The sequence below is a fragment of the Carassius carassius genome, chromosome 1, assembly GCF_963082965.1.
Source record: "Carassius carassius chromosome 1, fCarCar2.1, whole genome shotgun sequence".
Taxonomy (NCBI): domain Eukaryota; kingdom Metazoa; phylum Chordata; class Actinopteri; order Cypriniformes; family Cyprinidae; genus Carassius; species Carassius carassius.
The window spans coordinates 24,805,160-24,823,821 of NC_081755.1; the positions used below are offsets into that span (position 1 = coordinate 24,805,160).

At 41.3% G+C, this 18,662-nt stretch overlaps 1 protein-coding gene across 1 annotated transcript in view; it reads right to left on the bottom strand.

The window, feature by feature from the left end:
* LOC132142681 (mitochondrial ribosome and complex I assembly factor AltMIEF1-like) overlaps positions 1–18,662 on the bottom strand; it is a 77,251-nt gene continuing 58,589 nt past the window's right edge. Inside the window, exon 2 of the mRNA XM_059552739.1 lies at positions 1–265. Within this exon, the coding sequence (XP_059408722.1) occupies positions 1–213 (213 nt within the window). The 5' untranslated portion in view covers positions 214–265. The remainder of the gene's footprint in view (positions 266–18,662) is intronic.

Below are 18,662 nucleotides of genomic sequence, written 5' to 3' on the forward strand. Positions count from 1 at the left end.
CTACACCAACCCACCCAGCCCACTGTTGAGGAAGAACTGGCCTCTCTTCAGCGCGTCCTCCCGCTCTGCTGGGGCGCTGAAGGTCTGACAGCACCTGAACTCTCGGCTCACTGTGCGCCGGTAGTAGTCACGGTCCGTGTACTGTAGGTGTTGGCCTGCACGGAGCAGTGCTCGGTACAGCTGGAGCACGGCACTGCGGGACCAGCCGCCCATCAGGAAGAGCTCAGAGCGGGCAGAGACAGACGTCTCACACACGCACTCATACCTGCAAAAGAAATTAGACACTTTAATACTACCCTACACTGGATGACATAAGGTCAGTGGCCACACAAATGTGCTGTGGTTATGGTTGTCATAATGCTATCAGATTCAGTAAACCACAATTCAGTGCTCTTCTTCAAACAAGGACTGTCCACAATGTGTACTTTATTTTGGATACTGATATTGCTATTGACCTGATTCAATGTTATATTATTTGTTTTTAGGTTAATGCCATATATGCCTTAGTATAAAAACGCATGAGTGCTTTGGAAAGTACTTGCAATACTTTGTGTACTTCAAGGTAGGATGAATAAGCAATATTTGGGGAAGTTAGGTTTCTGAGTTTGATGCTCTGTAATCAACTACAAAGGTTACCAAAAGGGTGAAGTGGTGAAGAGAGCATGTTGCAACATCAAGCGGCAATGAGTCAGATGAAGACTTCAGTGAAGAAGAGGAACAGTGCTCAGCATTTAGAGATAAAACTATAAAAATAATTGGTGATTTTTTTATTTTTATTCTCCTTGATCAAACGATAAAAAGAAATCACATGTGATATATTTTTTTTTTTGCCATATCGCTCAGCCTAAATGACGTGTTGTTTTAAGGTTTTTGCATTCCTGCAGGCAACAGAAGAGAAACCCAATCAATGAAAGAAATGACAAATCAGACAAGCCAGACACGGTAATGGGGGTTTAACAGATAATGGGTATAATGGGACAAACTAAAGAGAAATGTATACTTGGTAAAAAGTAGTCAATTGTTAAGGTTGAACAGGCACACTGTGATGCATTAGGGATGTAATGGTATGAAAATTTCTTTCATTTCTTCCAAAATTATCACGGGTATCAGTATTATCACTGTATTGTTAAAATGAGTTAAAAAAGTACCAACACATAAATCACTTCCCCAAGTTTTATATTTAAAAATCAACAAATGAAAAATAAAATTACTTTTTGTTTGCAGAATCACTAAAACAATAACATTACCAATGATGTCTGGATTTTAAATGACAACTTGACTGACAACAGTTTACCAGCATGTTGAGAGATCTAATGTAAATGTTCAAATTAAGCTTTAAAAAAAAAAAATCATAAAAAGGTAAACCTCACATTTCAGCCTTGAAATAAAGATTTAAGTCAAAATTATAATTGCTTAATAAAGGATTATGTATTTTATCTGCTCCATAAATAATTCTAGATAACTTATCTGAATTGTTTAAATGTGTAGAATCCACATAAGCATGTTTTTCATCAACCGGTCAAGTTTACAGCAGGGTATGCAGATTCGGTCCGTTTTTGGCCAGACAGAAGCTGCACACAAACTGAATGTAAATATAAGTCTCTGTAAATCCACTCTCTGCCTGCAGGTGGCGCTAATGGGAAAGATGAATTACAGCTGTTTCCCGTAACCTCCGTGAACAACACAGCATTGTGTTTAAGAACACTTCCTTTAGGACTGGTATTACATGGAGCAAAGATGATGGACAGTATTTATTTATCGTGAGTTTTATCGTGGTAATCGAATACGGTTTTAATGATAAAAAAATATGAAACTAATACTAATCATGGGGAATTTTATCATGATTTATCGTCAAACCGGTAATCGGTACATCCCTGAAACAAATAGGACAGAAGAAAGACAGACATAAGTGAAAAAACTGAATGAAGGACACAAACAGCAGCGGTCAAAGCTGTAGCTAAAGCAATAAAGAAATTAAAAGAATTAGGCATATAACAGACTATAATAATAACAGACAGCAACCATGCTGAAGTAGGAATGAACACATATTTGGACATCTGGAAAAGAAAATGGTTTACAAGAAGTAAAATAAAGCCTGTGAAGCACATAAATATCTGGATGGAAATATCAGCATATTGTAGTAATGGACCTTACTGTTATACATTAACCAAAACATATTAAAGACAGGAATGAGATGGCAGCTTCGGTATATTCGGTATATTCTCTATATATAGTCTTGACAACACTTATCTACACCCCACCTCCAGCAAAGTGGGTTGTTGAAAAGCTTCTTTTTGCCCCCAAAGGAAGAATGAAAACAAACTTTGTTTGAAGTGTATTGGGGCCTTTAGGGTTGGGCCAACAGACGTTGCAATCGCAGATGGCTGATAGACATCGCAATGATGAGCTGGCATCGTGATCAGTCTAGAATTCTGTTTCTCTAACAGTATTTTTGTATTTTGCACTGACTGTGAGTAGACATGTGCCGGTATTCGGTAATGCCATATATCACGGTAAAGAATATGCATGATATTGTTATCGTGGGCACTTCTAAATACTGCAAATAATTATATTACAAATTATTCTGAATTTGGAATGCATTTTAAGAATACTTTTCCCATCAACTGGTCAAAATGCACCAGTGCTTAAAATGCTTAAAAGAGTGTATGCCCTCTGATGTAAACAATGCATTTTAAGAATACTATTCCCATCAACTGGTCAAAATGCACCAGTGCTTAAAATGCTTAAGAGTGTATGTGCTCTGATGTAAACAAGCACGCATGAGAAGCACATGGAGGAACACGTGAGAGACCGCTGAATGAAAGCACATTCAGTCTGACAGCAGATGGCACTAAACTGCAGAAAATGTTCTTACCCTGGAAACCCCTTAAATAATCCAGCTGGACTACTTTCTGAAACATATTTAAATAATTGTAAATAGCCATTCAGATTTGTGTATTTGCTATGATGTTCATCACAGTGCCAAATACTTAAGTATTAAGACTTAATAGGTTATTTTAATCTGGACTACAACGTGCCATAGATATAGTTTGAAAATGTTTAGATTTTTTATTGTTAATTCTCACTTTACATCAGGGCTTCATTTTTAACATTAGTTAATTCATTGGTTAACAAACTGCCAATGACAAATTCTTCTGAACATTCATTAATCTTAGGTATTCCAATATTTAATAACACGTTGTTAAAAAGTTTTATTATTGTATTATTTTGTGAGCTAACATGAACTTTTTTTTTTATTTTTTACAAAGATTAAGAACTTCTGTAGCAAATGTAGCTATTGTGAATGTTAATGGTCAACTAATGAGATTGTAAAGTCAAACCTATGGGTTTTTATAGTTTGTTTGCACTTTAATCTGTGCAAAACGTTTAACTTTATATATTTTTCTTTATGGTTTTATTTTATTTAAATGTTCAGTTATTTTTGTTATTAGAAAAAGTTATTTAACCTATTATATTATATTACATTATATTTTGAGCAGTTTTTTTAAACTAAATTTCAATATCGTGATAATACCGTTTACCGTGATAAAAGCATGAGCAATTAATCACAACAGGAAAATTTGATACCGGCATGTCCCTAACTGTGAGTTAGATTTCTTACCTGACATCAAACTGAATGAGTGGAATTAACTTAAAATCTTTAAGCTCAGTTTACGCTAATGATTGACTAAACAACACTTCACTAGTTCACGCTTACATATAATTAGCTGAGGTATGGTATGCGTATTTGGTGTGCTGTCCGGGGAAGGGCTCCGAGCTCGGGAATGGCCCGAACCTAGAGTACCCCCCAAAAAGCAAAGTATAAGAGGACAGCCGTTAGTTTAAAGAACACCCCCCCAAAAATAGCATAGAGTACTGGCGGGGGCTGATTTGGTTTTCTGAGAAGTCGTCTCATTGGCAGGCTGGAAGGGCCTACGTACTCCGGAGGGAGCGACTTAGGCATTGGGAGAGTAGGCCCTACCGGCTGCGGGTAGTGAACTACGTGGTTGTTTGCGCCCGGTCGCTAGGGCTCGAGCCGATGCTCAACTGGAGCTGTGGTGTTGGAACGGTGAGCCCTACCGGCCGATGAGGAGGAGCAGCGTGGTTGTGGTGCCTGACCGGGAGGACCCGAGTTGCCTCGACCGGAATAGGTCACGGTGTTGGCGTACGGGACCTACTGGCTGATAGCCCCTGCTATTCAGTGGGCGAAGGGCCTAATGCTGACCGAGAGGGCCCATGAAGCCTCCGACAGGAGATTGAGACTCAGGATGACGGACGTCTGGGTCCTCTCAGTTTGGCAGATAAAAAGCTTTGGGCTGGCCGACAAGGAGTGAGATCCCGACTCACGGCATCGGATGGATGAGGCTCGCTTGCGGCCGGCAAGCATAGGCCCGACCGGGAGAACTCTCGCCAGACGTCTGAAGGGAGCGCACGCATCAGACAGGTAAGCCTCGCCGGACGGGGAGAGTGGAAAGGAAAACCCAACTGGGAGGACTCTCCCGGCATCCGATGGGGCATTAAACTCAGAACATCGAACGGGTAAGCTTCGCCAGGTGGGTTAAAAGATGTGAGGGTAGCTGAGAGTTTTTTTTTTTTTTGCAGGATTTGGCGAGAGGTCGAGACTCGTAGCGTCGGATGGTTAAGCCTCGCCTACCGTCAAATGGAAAGGTAAGTTGCGTGGCCGAGAGACTCTTACCGACGTCCTAAGGGAGCACATGCATCGAACGGGTTAAGTCTCGCCGACCGTAGAGTGGAAAGGTAAAGGTTGTCTGTCCAGGAGGCTCTCGCCGGCGTCCGAAGGGAGCACACGCATCGAACGGGTAAGCCTCCCTGACCATAGAAAAGGAAAAGGTAAGGTTGTCTAACCGGGAGGCTCTTGCCGGCTTCCGAAGGGAGCACACGCATCGAACGGGTAAGCCTCTCCGGATGTTGGACAGAAAAGGTAACATTAGGTAGCCAGGAGGCTCTCGCCAGCATCCAACGGGGACTTCCTGTTCCCAGAAACAACTGGGTAAATCCTCGCAGGCCGTAGGATGGAAAAGGTAAGTTTGTGTGGTCTTGAGGCTCTCGTCGACGTCTTATGGGAGTTTGCTACTCACGGCATGAGACGGGTTGAAGCCTTGACGACCGTAGGAAGGAGGGAAGGTTTATTTGTGTTTTTGGTACTTGCGGCATCAGACGGCTTGCTTATGGGTTTTGCGACCTAAACCACGTGGAATGGTCGTGTTTGTCTGGCCAGGAGGCTCTCGTCGGCGTCCGATGGGAGCACTCGCATCGAACGGGTGAGCCTCGCTGGCCAAGGATGGAAAAGGTCAGGTTGTCTAGCCGGGAGGCTCTGACCAACGTCCGATAGGAGCTTAGCTCCAGGAATCGAACGGGTAAACCTCTCTGGCTGAAGGACAGAAAAGGTTGTCTAGCCGGGAGGCTCTTACCTTTGTCCGACAGGAGCTTAGCTCCCGGAATCGAATGGTTAAGCCTCGCTGGGCAAAAGACTACGTCTAGGTTGGTAAGGTTGTCTAGCCGGGAGGCTCTCACCTACGTCCAATGGGAGCCCCGACTCCCTGCATTGGATGGGTAAACCTCTCCGTACATAAGACAGAAAGGCAAGAAAGGTAGCCGGGGGCTTTCACCTACATCCGAAGGAAGTGTGGCTCCTGGCAACGAATGGGTAAGCCTTGCTGGCTGCAGAATGGAAAATGTGAGGTTGTCTGGCCGAGAGGCTCTCGTCAGCATCCGATGGGAGCTCGAGCTCCTGGCATCAAAGAGAGAAGCCTCGCTGACCATAGGATAGAAAAGTTAAGGTTATCTGGCCGGGAGGCTATGGCGGGCATCCGGTGTTTGTTTGTTTTTTTTTTTGTTTTTTTTTATTTGAGACACCGGATGGGTAGTCTCTCCGGCCATCAGAGGGAAAATTGAGATTGTTTTATCTGCGAAGCACCCGTTTGTGTTCGGCGAAAGCTTAATTTGCGGTATTGGATGGGTACGTCTTGCCATCGGAGGGAAAATTTGTTTTAGCTGCGATGTACTCATTGGTGTTCGATAAGTATGTGTCCCAGACTGATTTTTTTTTTTAATCGGGTAAGCTTTGCTGCTGGTCGGATGGAAAGTCCAAAATTGCTTAATACTCGCAATGTCATACGAGTAAGCATAGCTGACAGTTGAACGGAGAAGGCAAAGGCTGGCTCAACCGGGAGCACTCTTGCACCGCCTGACAGGGAGTTCAATACTAAGGACGATTTGGTTGTCTACGAGGGTAGACGCTGTGAGGCTTACTTGAATAATTGTTTAGCAAATCCGATAACGAGTCAGAAAAATCTTGGTGCAGTCTTTGTATTCAAAATTAAGCATGCAAAATATAAGTTGAATTTCCTGTACCAGTGTACCCCGAATAGGTGCCATGAATCAGCGATGTGGTCATTGTCAAATCGTCATATTGTCGGCATGTGAGATCGATGGTACATATCGACGATGTAATCGTGCATGGGTGGAGTAAGAGAAAGATTCTTTATTCTTGTCAGAGCTTACTATTTGCCATTTTAACCATGCAGGTGCACGAAAAAGAGCCTATGGAATCACCAATAATCGAAAAATATACTTTCAGACGTACTGATAAACTGGCATTAAATATAAAATACTATATTTAGAACAGCTAGTTCATGTAGTTGGCACTACTGTCATCTCACTTGTCCTGTGACAAATTTTCTGCATCTGCACACGGAAGTTATCAGTCTAAATGTTCTGCAAAATCAGTCAACGGTGCAAAAACAATTGTAGATTTCATTTAAAGTCCAACGATTTAACACGTTAACATATGGACGTAAACGAATGCTTTAAATATAAGGTATTCAAAAACAGGTAAGTTCATATATTTGGAGTGAGTTCGGTTGAACTGATGCCTTGGTCATGCGCGCTCCGGACCATGTGCCTCATGATGGGACCGACATGCCGCCCTGGAAACAAGAATGAGATGCATTCTAACGTAACTGTGGCATTAAACTCCGTTAGTGAGAGCTCGTTTAAAATATGGCACGTATCGGATTACCTGTTACAGTACGATGGAATACCTTATATCTGCAACGCCTATGGGCTCGAATCATCCTTTGAGAGCACGGAAGAGCGTGAAATGCAGTGCTGAGATGGGATAACGGAGCAGTTTGATAACTGATTTATGGTAGGCCGCCTAATAATGATAATAAAAAACGTTGATTGGAGAATGAGCCAAATATCGTCTTGGTTATCGTCAATACATGATACTATCAACCTTTCAAACGGAGGTGATGTGAGGCAGTGAGGAGATACAGAAAAGTCTTCTGCGGGAGCAGACACTGCTGCGGCAGTGAGGAGATACGGAAAAGGCTCCTGCGGGAGCAGACACTGCTGCGGCAGTAAGGAGATACGAAAAAGGCTCCTGTGGGAGCAGACACTGCTGCGGCAGTGAGGAGATACAGAAAATGCTCCTGCGGGAGCAGACGCTGCTGCGGCAGTGAGGAGATACGGAAAAGTCTCCTGCGGGAGCAAACACTGCAGAAGCAGTGGGTAGAAGCGGAGAAACGAGAAGTAAAGGGGAGCATGAGAAGCGGAGCGGAGGAGAGATAGCTGCTTGGGCCGCCTGCAGAGCTTGCTTCGGCTGCTATAGATGTTGTCTGCGGGAAGAGTAAAAGGGTTAGTAACATTTGATGGGGCAAGCTAAAAAATGAATGGGTAGCCTACTGTGTTGCCAGCTTAGCAATTGGTTGCCTGATTTGACAATTCCTCAAGCCTTTTCCACATTATTATGTTCCTGTTGGAAAAGCATCTTTCCTCTCATTTGGCCTCCGGCCTTTTTAGACGGTCTCCAGACGGATACATTTGGAACGTTGCTTTCACATGGTAGTATGGACTGTGGAAACAGAGGCTTTTGGAAACGATGAAGCATGATTAGTCTTGTAAGACGTTGTACCGAAAGACATGATTATAGCAGTAACGTTAGCCCCTTACCAGTCACCCCCCAATTTTTGGCATGGAGACATAAATTACATACCCAAAATAAAAATGTTTCTGCTCATGATTCTTTCTGACTAGATACATGATCCACGAGCTGACACTTCAATGTTTACCCTTCAGGAATCTGAATCGTTTTCCTGACATAAAATTACTAAATAACTGTCACTGAAACGATGTTTTATCGAAACATAGGTCAAATATCGAAGCTAGAATCTTTAGATTTCAATGTATGCACGGTTTGTCCAGATCAAGTAAGAGAGTGATGTTTAACGTGCTGTGAAAGTGAAACGATGATAAACTTGGGCCGTTGGCGATGTTTGCGAGCAAATGGGTTAATAGCGGTTGTGTGCTATTCGCTTCCAAGTGGTTTCTAAAGATATTTACTTGCCTGTTTTTGTATTAAGGTCCTAAAAAGGCAACAGAAATTTTACTCACACTTGCTGTCCTGCGTCAAAACACGAGGGCAGTTGCGTTTTGGATGAATTTTGAGTGATCACGCCAGTGAATGGTGAAATTGGTCCCTAAATAAATTGGTCCTGCCAGAATACTTGCATGGAAATTAATTTTATTTTTTTTACCTATCATGAAACTTATGTCTGTATCATTTCAGTGAGGTTTAAACATGCGCGGTAAGGCGAATGTAATGTCTTGGACATTTCGGTGTGGATGAAGACTCTGGAAATAATGCCTTGGCGTCGTGGTTAAAGTGGCATCGTCGTCCGACAGAACTACGTTTGTGTCTGTCTTTCAAATCTATGCGCACTCCACACTCCAGATCGGTAGGTGGCAGTAACGCACCTACTGGTTTGCCAAAACCGCCATGAAACACTAGTAGAAGAAGAAGACGGAACTGCGTCATGACGTCGTTTAACGAACTTTAGCCGCGAACCTGCTTTTAGCGTCTTCGCCTGAAAATGTATTGGTTTACGTCACGCGGTCTGCGCCGCTAGAGGAAGGAGAGGCCTCAAACTGAGCCTCGGCCGGAAAAGCTGCGGTGAAAGGCTGAGCCACGGCGGGAAGTGAGAGAGGCTTGCTGCGGTGAGAACTGGGGTGCGGCCCAGGCTGGTTGAATGGCTGCTACTGCTGCTGCAATCCAGCGCTCGAGGAGAGCTCGGTCTTGGGTGACACGATCGTTGTGTCGAGCGAGGCGAGCTCGGGGCTTGCACGGTCTATTTGCCACGGCGTGTGGCTTGGCGAGGAGAGCAGCTGTCGCGATGACGCTTAGTGCTCAACGGCCGTGTTTGGATGGGTAGGAATGATCGCGGGTCTGGCAAGAGCAGCATATCTGATAAATCCCAAGTATAGCTCTCTTCGTTGGTAGGAAAATTGGGTCTGTGATAAGGTGACAGACTAAGCAAGCCAGCATGCTGATAAACCGTCAAAGGATAGAGGTAAGTCAGCGATATTTATACTATGGGATTGATTACTTGATTATGGTCCACCTGTGTTGATTAGGCTGTAAGTATCTGACGCGCTCCTCCCGAATCTTGTTAATAAAAACGTCATTTATAAATATAAGTGAATTTAACTCACTATATGAGTTTACAATACTCATATTTATTGATTTTAAAACAAATGGTTTAAGGCAATTGGTTTGACTTAGCATAACTTGTCGGGCTTAACAGAAAAAGAGAAAGTAAAATGTAAAAGAATGATTCAAACAAATAGTCATATGAGGGTTTAAGTATTGAGACACAATTGTGAAAGTTCTAGGTTTTTGGATTCCTGCAGGCAATAGAGGAAGTCAGGCTAAACAGAGAAAGAAGAAGTAAAGCTTAAAATAATGATTGAAACAAATGGTCACATGAGGATTTAAAAAAAGAGACACGATTGCGAAAAGCAGAATTATAGTTAAGTTTTAGAACATTCAGCATGAAATGGGAAAACAAAACGGAAAAAAAATAAAGCCCTGTTAGCTTGAAATGCAAGAGGCTATTTGCTGGAGGAAACTGTAATTTGTGTATACTTGGGAGAATATATATATTAGGGCTGTTAATTTAATGCGTTAATTACATTAATTAATAATGGAGAAAAATAACGCATTAAAATTATTAATGCATTTGACGCAATTGCCCCACCCCAGACCCATGTGGATCATCTGCCATTTCATACAGTTGATTGATGACTAATAGGAGGCAGAGCTTACAACGTGATGAAGCTTAGAAAATTTCCCTAAAATTCAAGATATGGGGCAAAATGCCGTTTGAGATTGTGTCTCATATTAACATCACATAGTCAAGAAATATCTCACGAGCTGTAGGCTTAGTGCAATATCACACGAGTGCAAATGTGATACTCATCTTAAACAACAGTTCATTAAGAAGTTAATATTGTGTTATTTTAGACACAGTGTTGTCTGTTTTGCTTAATTTTGCCAACCAAAATATAAATACAAATCAGAACTGTTCATCTCTGAGCAACCCACAGTGGTATTTCATTTCTTAATCCACGGTCTGAACAAATTTGGTGAACCATTTGGGGTGTTGAACCATTGGCATATGCATTGGCTTGAAGTGGCACTGCACAGTCGGTTTGATGTCGGTGTTTGACATCAAAGTACCATGAGAATGATTCAAAAGCAAAAGGAGTCGTCTGATCTCTAAGCTCTTGCGGTAATTTGATGTCACACACAAATCGGTCTGATGGTGATGATTCGCTTTAAGTCGAACAAGCCTAATGATTCAATGAACCATTCATAAAGAACGATTTACTTCACTCCTGAATGAATCAGCCATTTGAATCAAATTAATGAATAAATGACTTAATCATTAAGACATTTACCACCACCTACTGGCAGTTTTAGTTTATTATTTAGAGTATAATTTCATTAAAGAAATAATTTCCCATTTTCTTAGTAATAATAATAAAATTAAAAAAATAAATTATTGAAGTTATAATTCACCCAACCAAAAATAAAAAATCTGTCATTATTTACTCACATGGTCCAAAAGAGTAGGCTATATGTAATACATTTTATCAAGCAAAATATTTATTGCTAAATCTACTTTTTGTAATGCCTGTTTGATGCTTTACACAACAATGACTTTAAATGATCTTTTCAGAGTAATTTCTCCAAATTTGATGTGCGATTAATTAGATTAATCACCACATCATGTTATTAGATTAAAAATTGTAATCACTTACCAGCCCTAATATATATGTGTGTGTGTGTGTGCACTCGTAGGGGTGCGATATGACAATATTTAACGATTAAAATGTGCAGTGCAAGTATGTGACAAACTCAGGTGCGTGCTACATGGCGGCGAGTTACCAGGCTCATATACTTTGCTCACGAATTCAGTAAGATTTAGCAACGCAGTAACAATGGATGAAAACACGGAGGAGTTAGTTCCCCCCCAAAAAATCAACATCTATAATATGAAAACGGTTTGGATTTCCCCCAAAAGACACTGCGCAAACAACAGTTATTTGCAAATGTTGCAATGATAAGACTCTTAGGCGCCAAATGAATTTTTTAGATGCCACAGAATAAACACATTTTATTTTATTATTATTATTTTTTTTTACATTTTAACATTTCAATCATACCGTCATGTGTTTGTCTCATCTTTTCTTGACTATCAGTATTTTAATCCATCTTGTAGATGACCTGGGAACTAAGGTTCACTTAAAGTGGGAACTAAATGTCTTTTCCAACTTGAAATATAGAGTCACAAAGAATTGTTCATTATCTGTACCAATATCAAGGACCAGAAGCATCACTTGGCTGCTGAGTAGTTTGGGATCCTCCTCAATGCATCCTTATGCAGATTATAAAAAAGTCCGAAAGAAACGGTTCTTTAAAGAGCTTTGACTGAATGTTTCTTTGTGGAAACAAAAATGGTTCTGTGAAGAACCTTTTAAGCACCTTTATTTTTAAGAGTATGTCTTTCACACTTTCAGCCTGTTTTTCTTAATTAGTAAAATGCAATTTTATAGGAGGATTTAAATCATGTAGACAACAGGTTAAGTAAAATATTAAAATCCAATAGTGCATAAATATAGCAAAATTGTCCTCTTTATAGTTATCTTTCTAGCTTACTGATTATGGACATCGGACGGTTATTCCGAGGTAAATGTTTAATACATTGCAATGTTTACAAGCTTTACACATTTTCCACAGTTTGAAACTGTTGTACTGTAGGCTCTCTTATAAAACAGCCTATCTTTTGATATTAATTCATTTTTATTCTGTAGGCTACTGTAGTAGTAAGAGAAAGATGTAATAGGTTAGTGTGCTGCTTGAACTGAGGCGCTAACTCACGATCACACCTGCTGCATTAAAGCGCGCCAAAATTGTATTTATCACTTGCATTTCGTTATGAATTTGGAATCATTTTAAAGCTGATACTTTGTTAATTATAAAGTAAACAACAAAGCTTTTTGTGATTACTGGACGGCAAGTGCGCTTCACATAAAGAAGTCCATGCATTAACAGGACACAGCATAGACCAAGATCTTGTTTAGAAGAAGCCTTATAATTAATGATTATGAACGAGAATTTTTACGATTTTGCTAATATCCACACAGTTTTAACTGCAGTGACATTTTTCCTGGCCAAGGATATAATTTCCATAAAATCTGTGGAAAATGAAGGATTCAAAAGACTGCTCAAAGTCGTAGATCGAAATTTTTCCAGCATGGCCATTCTACATCTGTTTTCAGAATGCTGGAGCAAGATGGAAAGCAAAATTAAAAATGTTAAGTTTTTTGCTACAACAGCTGATTTGTTGTCTAGCTGCAATTCAGAGCCTTTAATGACCATTCACTTAATTCATGACTGGAAGTTGTGCAACATAGAAACAACATACTTCCCACAAGATCACATGGGTGAGCTAATAGCACAAGGACTCAGGGAAGCACTCGAATGTTGTTGACTGAAAGAAGCAAACATGACCTGCATGACTACAGACAGTGGGACTACATGTTAATAAGAAATAATTATGAATTGCATTAGGAGCACTGAATAGTGTAAAATTAGAGAGATTAGTTTACAATATGAAATGCATTATTATATTTAAAGAGATCCTCGGGTATTACGACATGAATAGCTTAATATAACACAAATAATGTCTCTTATTGAAATATGTAATAGAAAACCTGTGAAAGATGGATATTATGTAAAAACAATTGACAGTTTTTACACCGTGGGAGCGCCATTATTTTATTTGCATAGTACAGTCGTGGCCAAAGGTTTTGAGAATTACATAAATATTGGAAATTGGAAAAGTTGCTGCTTAAGTTTTTATAATAGCAATTTGCATATACTCCAGAATGTTATGAGGAGTGATCAGATGAATTGCGTAGTCCTTCTTTGCCATGAAAATTAACTTAATCCCAAAAAAAACTTTCCACTGCATTTCATTGCTGTCATTAAAGGACCTGCTGAGATCATTTCAGTAATCGTCTTGTTAACTCAGGTGAGAATGTTGACGAGCACAAGGCTGGAGATCATTATGTCAGGCTGATTGGGTTAGAATGGCAGACTTGACATGATAAAAGGAGGATGATGCTTGAAATCATTGTTCTTCCATTGTTAACCATGGTGACCTGCAAAGAAACGCGTGCAGCCATCATTGCATTGCATAAAAATGGCTTCACAGGCAAGGATATTGTGGCTACTAAGATTGCAACTAAATCAACAATTTTTAGGATCATCAAGAACTTCAAGGAAAGAGGTTCAATTCTTGTAAAGAAGGCTTCAGGGCGTCCAAGAAAGTCCAGCAAGCGCCAGGATGGTCTCCTAAAGAGGATTCAGCAGCGGGATCGGAGTGCCACCAGTGCAGAGCTTGCTCAGGAATGGCAGCAGGCAGGTGTGAGCGCATCTGCACGCACAGTGAGGCGAAGACTTTTGGAAGATGGCCTGGTGTCAAGAAGGGCAGCAAAGAAGCCACTTCTCTCCAAAAAAAAACATCAGGGACAGATTGATCTTCTGCAGAAAGTATAGTGAATGGATTGCTGAGGACTGGGGCAAAGTCATATTCTCCGATGAAGCCCCTTTCCGATTGTTTGGGGCATCTGGAAAAAGGCTTGTCCGGAGAAGAAAAGGTGAGCGCTACCATCAGTCCTGTGTCATGCCAACAGTAAAGCATCCTGGCACCATTCATGTGTGGGGTTGCTTCTTATCCAAGGGAGTGGGCTCACTCACAATTCTGCCCAAAAACACAGCCATGAATAAAGAATGGTACCAAAACGCCCTCCAACAGCAACTTCTTCCAACAACCCAACAACAGTTTGATGAAGAACAATGCATTTTCCAGCACGATAGAGCACCGTGCCATAAGGCAAAAGTGATAACTAAGTGGCTCGGGGACCAGAATGTTGAAATTTTGGGTCCATGGCCTGGAAACTCCCCAGATCTTAATCCCATTGAGAACTTGTGGTCAATCCTCAAGAGGCGGGTGGACAAACAAAAACCCACTAATTCTGACAAACTCCAAGAAGCGATTATGAAAGAACGGGTTGCTATCAGTCAGGATTTGGCCCAGAAGTTGATTGAGAGCATGCCCAGTCGAATTGCAGAGGTCCTGAAAAAGAAGGGCCAACACTGCAAATACTGACTCTTTGCATAAATGTCATGTAATTGTCGATAAAGCCTTTGAAACGTATGAAGTGCTTGTAATTATATTTCAGTACATCACAGAAACAACTGAAACAAAGATCTAAAAGCAGTTTAGCAGTAAACTTTTTGAAAACTAATATTTATGTAATTCTCAAAACATTTGGCCACGACAGTATATTAAAAAATAATCTTAACATTGATGATAGGTTATCATTGCACAAATTAATGCACTCTCTACTTTTTACAAATAAAATAAAAAGAAGAGTTCTAATCTAATGCGCTGTCACATGCCCAGTCACTCACACAGATCATGCTTTGCAATCAGACATTCAGGAACAAACTTTTTAGCACTGCCCCGCATATTTTTATAAACTATAAATAGCTTAATCTCTCAAGAGCTGCATTATATTTCTCAACAAGGAGCTGGTAGCAGCATTGTTTCTAAAGGAATTAAAGCCACAGCTTCACTGTTAATAAATGCGACAAAACTGAGGTAATTCTTACATGCACAGCCTCTCTCCATTCTCTCTCTCTCTCTCTCTCTCTCTCCTGTAAATAAACACTTGATGAATTACAATGTTCTGAGAATAGAATATGAAGTGGAGATCGCTAAACTGTACGCTAACAGGTGTTTTCAGAAAGCAAGCATGTTTAAAGTGGAAAGAGAGTGCATGCACAGGGTTGTCAGGTTGACAAAGATAAGTAACGCACTTTACAGATATTTCTGTTTTGGGGATAACATCTCTTTATATAAGGCAACCCCAGTTTTGTTCCTTTGCGGCCAGACTAAACCTTGTTGTAGCCTATACATTAAGCTCTGTTCATTTTTAGAAACCTTGCAATTTTCTTCTAAATTTTAAATGATGCTCTTGTATTCAAATTAAGCACTGTCCACTACTGTACACATGCCACAATATCGATATAGGGCCAGCTGTATCGATATTCATTTTGTCAAATCTCTGTGACGATACATTGTCGTATCGATATTTTGAACACAGCCCTAGTGAGGACCAGATTTTTAGACATTTATAGGGCCTGAATTTCATTCTTGAAAATTAATTCCTCTCTTAAGTGACTCTTGTGAGAGGATTTTTTGTTTCATGTGAGGGGTGGAGGGGGGCATTTTTTCCAAAATTATATATATTTCACCTAAATGTTTGAACATGCACTGTATTTTTGTTCTTACAGGCGTGTAATTGTTGCACAACAGCTCAAGCCTGATTTTGTGAGCTGTATGTGAGGTTCACGCATACTCTGTTTGCAGTGAGTATGTAGCCCATGTGTGCTACAGATGCAGCACAGACTGCTTTCACACAGGAGTCTGCTCCTGATCCAACGCTGTTTACCACAAAGACAACATTTATTAATTATTTTGATTTTAAATCCAAACATGGTTACTTAAAATTATTTTTCAACATTGTGATTATTTTTTTCACACTGTAAAATGATACAATCTTTCATCAGTTATTCAATGCTTTTTACTTTTGCATTTACTTCTAGATTAATGTATATAGTAAATTGCTAAAACAGAACATTTAAACTACTTTCTTACTTTATCCCAAACATTCTAAATTAAAACTTAACATTGACAGAAATAGTCAGCTCTACTTCCTTTTCTTTTGCATTTAAATCTTACAAGTAATCCTGTGGTTCATAAAGAAGTTTAATTAAGAACTTTAAGAATTTAAATTATTGCCTTGTTTATCTAAAAGTGCTCTTTTCCTTTAAACCTCGCCAAAAAGCCATAGACTGTGTTAACTGTGAAACACAGTAGACTAATTACATGGATTTATGGTTTAATTACTACATTTGTGTCAATGCATGTTCATATTTACTGCAAACAATGTGCGGTTACTTTAATTCAGGGCGTGCATCACAGCAAAAAAAAGACTTGGAAATGAAATTATCTCTGCACTGCTGCAGATGCACCGTGTGTGCAGTGCGAACACTTTAAACCATTAAGATAAGCGCGGAAAAAAATATGCACTGCAAATGGAGTAATGTGAACCTTGCAATATTATGTGTGTGCACTGTGAGCTTGCATGAGCACATGGTCTTCAGGAAAGCGCATTGAAAGGTTTAATAAGCGTTCTCAATTCCAGTCCTCGTCCTTGTGCCCCCTAACTCTACATGTTTTGCATGTTTCTCTTTGTTAACACACCTGATTCAGATATTCAGCTCATTAGAAGTGAGCTCTCATTACATCACTTTCACCAGTGGATCCTCTGCAGTGAATGGGTGCCGTCAGAATGAGTCCAAACAGCTGATCAAAACACGACAATAATATGCATGTAATCACTCTAGTGAAGGGTAAAAATTGTGTTTGTAACAGACAAATACATCTGTGGCGAGTGGGGCGGGCCGAGGGACGTGGGAACAAGGAGTGAGGCCGGCAATGATTGGGCAAATCAGTGACACCTGCGACCCACCGCCCGTCTCGAGTCCCACGTAGGAGATGGAAGGATATAAAACTGGAGCGACGACAGTGAAGGACGAGAGAGGACCAGGCCTGGGCTTTTAGTTGTGTTTTGGTTTTATTTGAGTTATTAAAATGTTATTTGATTGTCCGCCGGTTCCCGCCTCCTTCTTGCCGATGACTAGTAAGGTTAATTCATTACAGTGGTGCCGAAACCCGGGAGGAGGAGGGACGCGCTGCTGAAGATCCCTCGCCGCTGTGGTGAATCCGCGGTGCCACGGAGCTGGCGAGGAGGATCTATGGACGCTCGAGGCGGTGGACTGGAGCGAGTTGCCGGGGACGGGCGAGCTTGCTACCGACCGCCCGCAATGTGGAGGGACGGCTGCCGTCCGTGAGGGAGCGGAGGAGTCGGCGCCGTTCGCCAGGGGGCCGGAGCCTGCTGCCTCCGTGAAGGTATCCGGAGGAGCAGGGAACGGGGGACTCCTGCCGGCTGGCCAAAACCGGAGGAGCCATCGCCGGCCACTGGGCGGCGGAGGGGTGTCGTGCCGTCCGCCGAGGGCCGTCCAGTGCCACCGCCAGGCACCGCGGAGGAGATCGCCCAGCTGGTGGAGGGCCGAGCAGCAGTGCATCTGGGAACCGGAATTTTTTTTTTTTTCTCTCTCCCCTCTCTCGTCTCTGTCGCTCCTCCTTCCATCTCCTTTTCTCTCACCTCGTCTGTCCTACCCCCAGGTTCCCGCAGGTCCCCGTGAGCGGTCCCCCCCGGACCGGGTGGGGGTGGTTGGGAGTAGTGCGCAGTCTCGAGGGTACTGCGAGGGGCGATGGGGGTATGTGGTGAGTGGGGCGGGGCCGAGGGACGTGGGAACAAGGAGTGAGGCCGGCAATGATAAGGCAAATCAGTGACACCTGCGACCCACCGCCGGTCTCGAGTCCCACGTAGGAGATGGAAGGATATAAAACTGGAGCGACGACAGTGAAGGACGAGAGAGGACCAGGCCTGGGCTTTTAGTTGTGTTTTGGTTTTATTTGAGCTGTTTTGTGTTTATTTTGGAGTTATTAAAAGGTTATTTGATTGTCCGCCGGTTCCCGCCTCCTTCTTGCCGATGACTAGTAAGGTTCAATTCATTACAACATCAAGATGTTTTAACTTAAAACTGTTGCTTCTGGCTAAAATACAAATCTTCCATCCATAATACTGTTTTCTTCAGTGAAAAAGTCTGCATTTAAGGTGAGAAGACAACAGCTGATTTCTCTGGAGGTAGTATTATTCTGGATTAGAGACTCCTATTTTGGCTAAAATCATGAGATTTTTTTATTTATTTTTATTTATTATTATTTTATTGGTGAAGATCCCCAAAATCTTACTTACTGTACAGTGTGCAAACCACTTGAATCCACTTGAGTCCGTGTTTGATACAATGTGCAAACATCATTGACTTGTGGTATTTTAATACTGGACAAATTTGGGGCATCCGTTAGCAAATTTGCTCATGCACACATGAAGTGTTGCCAAGTTTCAAAATAAATATTTTATGCATTATAAATTTGTTGTATACTTATAAAACAATAAAGGTGATGTTTTTTCTATATAATTTTGGATATACTTGTCAGTGTATATAATCAGTGTATATTTTCGTTATGATGTTAATTTTTTGTATACCGCCATACCGATGTATTTAATTACTCAACGTTCAGAACGAACGT